Genomic DNA, 2,681 nt, shown 5'->3' with positions numbered 1-2,681 from the left:
CCCCCCCCAGCCACACTTTGGGACCCTCATTCTGGTTCACTAGCCCCCATCACGCCCAGATCCACCCCTGACCAACCAGGCACCAGCAGCCTCACACCTTTAAATCTTTAGTATATAAGGGAGTTCTCCTTGCCACTGTCACCTTTGGCTTGATGATTGAAGTCATCTTTTGTCAGTGAGGTTGGAAATCAAGTTTTTCCCGGTAGGTAAGAAGCGCTTTTATTTACCCGCGCGCATGTGGGTGAGTTTGTTTTGCAACGAATCAAGTTGACTATTGTGTAAAATAGTTGCTAGTTATTGTTAATGCAATTAAACTTGCGGTAACCACCACCTTCATAAAAAAATATTTTTTCATAAAACTTTTAATTTTTTTCATTAAAAAAATTAAATAAAATTGACTGTTAGAGCTCCAGACTGTGTACGAGTAATCTCTGTGGTAGCCGACGTATTTCTATAATTTAATTATAGGCTATCGATGACCATGTAGAGTTTAAATCTTAAAAGGTGGAATCTTGTTTGTTTACTCTACCTTAACTCTGGCCTGTGTTGTCAAGACGGGGAGTCCAGTGCTCCTGTGCGGGTCTTGTGATGGAAATATCCTAGTTACCTGTCGTCAAAAAGCGCACCTGCTCACCTGCATTGCATTATGAAAGATGACCCCGCCCCTCATGCACTTGACTGACAGCAACGTGTAACTTAGAAAAGATGACCCCGCCCACCTGCTCCTAGGTTAGTGACAACTTTACGTTTTTCTATATGGAGCTGTATTATTATTTTAAAACAAGTACTTTTTTGTGTTTATTATATGCTTGTTATATAGATTAGACAGTTATGTTTCATTTAAATAATTATTGGCCTAGTATTGTAAAAATATATAAATCTTAAAAAGATAGTTCATTATACACAAAAATGGCTAAAAAAAATCAATTTAGGCTAGGTATGCAGGTAGGCTATTGATTAATTTGTACAGGAAAGGGTAACTGAAGTTATAAACCATTCACTGAAGCTGATACACAAGGACATGCAACAAACAAACCTTAAAGGGTTAGTTCACCCAAAAATGAAAATTATTAATTAAGCCGCCCGGAACTGCTTCCGTGTAGGACTGTTGGCGCAAGCTACAATAAAGTGATTATTACGTTTTGTATATGGATATTTTTCTTACAAAAACGCATCGATTCGCTACAGGAGGCTTTTGTTCACCCCCTGGGGCCGTGTGAGACACTTTTTTTTTATGGATGGGCGCATTTTATTTAAAGGGGTAATATGATGCGATTTCAATTTTTCCTTTCTCTTTGGAGTGTTACAAGCTCTTGGTGCATAAAGAAGATCTGTAAAGTTGCAAAGACTAAAGTATCAGATCCAAAGAGATAATCCTTATAAAAGTTAAGAGTTAACCACGCCCTCCTAAAATGGCTCATTCTAACACGCCCCCACATGTCTACGTCACGATGTGGGAAGATTTGCATAACACCACCCAAATGTTCACGCAAAGAAAGAAGGCGTAACTTTGATTCTCGCTGTAGTATTGTTGTTGGTGTGTGTTTCGTTGTGAAAGCGAAACTACTTTGTTTGGCCTTCCAAAAGAGCTGATCCGCTCTAGGCATGACGAAGCGGATATCGTCCTCTTTTGGAAGGCCAAGTGCTGGTCGCTGAGGAAATACATCAACTTTGCGCTGTGGATCGCTGGATCGGCTTTCACCGTGGATGAAGCGGAGTCCAGCCCGGGGATTGTGTATGTGATTCGCAGCTCACCAACAAATGCAAAAAAGATCTTCAGAGCTCCTTCAATTAAATCTATGCGGTTGAAGAGTACAGTGTGCATTTGTCTGTCTCTGTCTCCATGTTGCCTCTCTTTTTTCCTCTGTATCTGTCAGAACAAGTACTTTATCGACCACCACAGGCCAAACAGCAGGAAGAATGTACCAGGTAATGCATGTCCCTTGAAGTTGGCCATTCTGCCCCTATAAAAAACAATGATGACTATTAAAAATTTTATAAAATGTCAAAAATGTAAATATTTCAATGTCAACCAGAACAAAATACATAAAAATAGCATCCAGCAACTGGAATGTTGTTTAAAGCTGGCTTTCAAAGGACCTGGACATCAGTCATTGTGTCATACAAACCAAAGTTCAGTATGATAAGCCTTTATTACTTAAAGTTATTACAACAGGCAGTTCTCTGATAATCATTCTTTAACAGTCCTCTCTGATAATCATTAAATAAAGAAATAAATATGTAGATATGAATGTTATTGATAGGAGTGTATGGTGCTCATATCATAGAAAATACTATGACAGCGCAATCTGGTTACCTGTTGTGATCCATATGAACTATAAACAATTTGTCTTACAAAGCTCTGTCTTATAAAGATCAAGCGTAGTTTGATCCCCCCCTTTCTGGTTCACTAGCCCCCATCACGCCCAGATCCACCCCTGATCCACCAGGCACCAGCAGCCTCACACCTTTAAATCTTTAGTATATAAGGGAGTTCTCCTTGCCACTGTCACCTTTGGCTTGATGGTTCAAGTCATCTTTTGTCAGTGAGGTTGGAAATCAAGTTTTTCCCGGTAGGTAAGAAGCGCTTTTATTTACCCGCGCGCATGTGGGTGAGTTTGTTTTGCAACAAAATCAAGTGTTACAAGCTCTTGGTGCATGAAGAAGATCTGTAAAGTTGC

At 39.7% G+C, this 2,681-nt stretch overlaps 1 protein-coding gene across 1 annotated transcript in view; it reads right to left on the bottom strand.

Moving 5' to 3' along the window:
• Window positions 1–1,964, bottom strand: part of LOC107576539 (transmembrane protein 45B-like) — a 4,178-nt gene extending 2,214 nt beyond the window's left edge. The window contains 1 exon segment of the mRNA XM_016262705.1: window positions 1,756–1,964. Coding sequence (XP_016118191.1) covers window positions 1,756–1,957 — 202 coding nt within the window. The 5' untranslated portion in view covers window positions 1,958–1,964.
• Between the last annotated feature and the right edge of the window lie 717 nt (window positions 1,965–2,681).

Source organism: Sinocyclocheilus grahami, unplaced genomic scaffold, assembly GCF_001515645.1.
Source record: "Sinocyclocheilus grahami isolate Dianchi unplaced genomic scaffold, SAMN03320097.WGS_v1.1 scaffold3898.1, whole genome shotgun sequence".
Taxonomy (NCBI): Eukaryota; Metazoa; Chordata; class Actinopteri; order Cypriniformes; family Cyprinidae; genus Sinocyclocheilus; species Sinocyclocheilus grahami.
The sequence above is the reverse complement of the archived record's forward strand: the minus strand, read 5'-3'. Positions and strand labels throughout refer to the sequence as shown.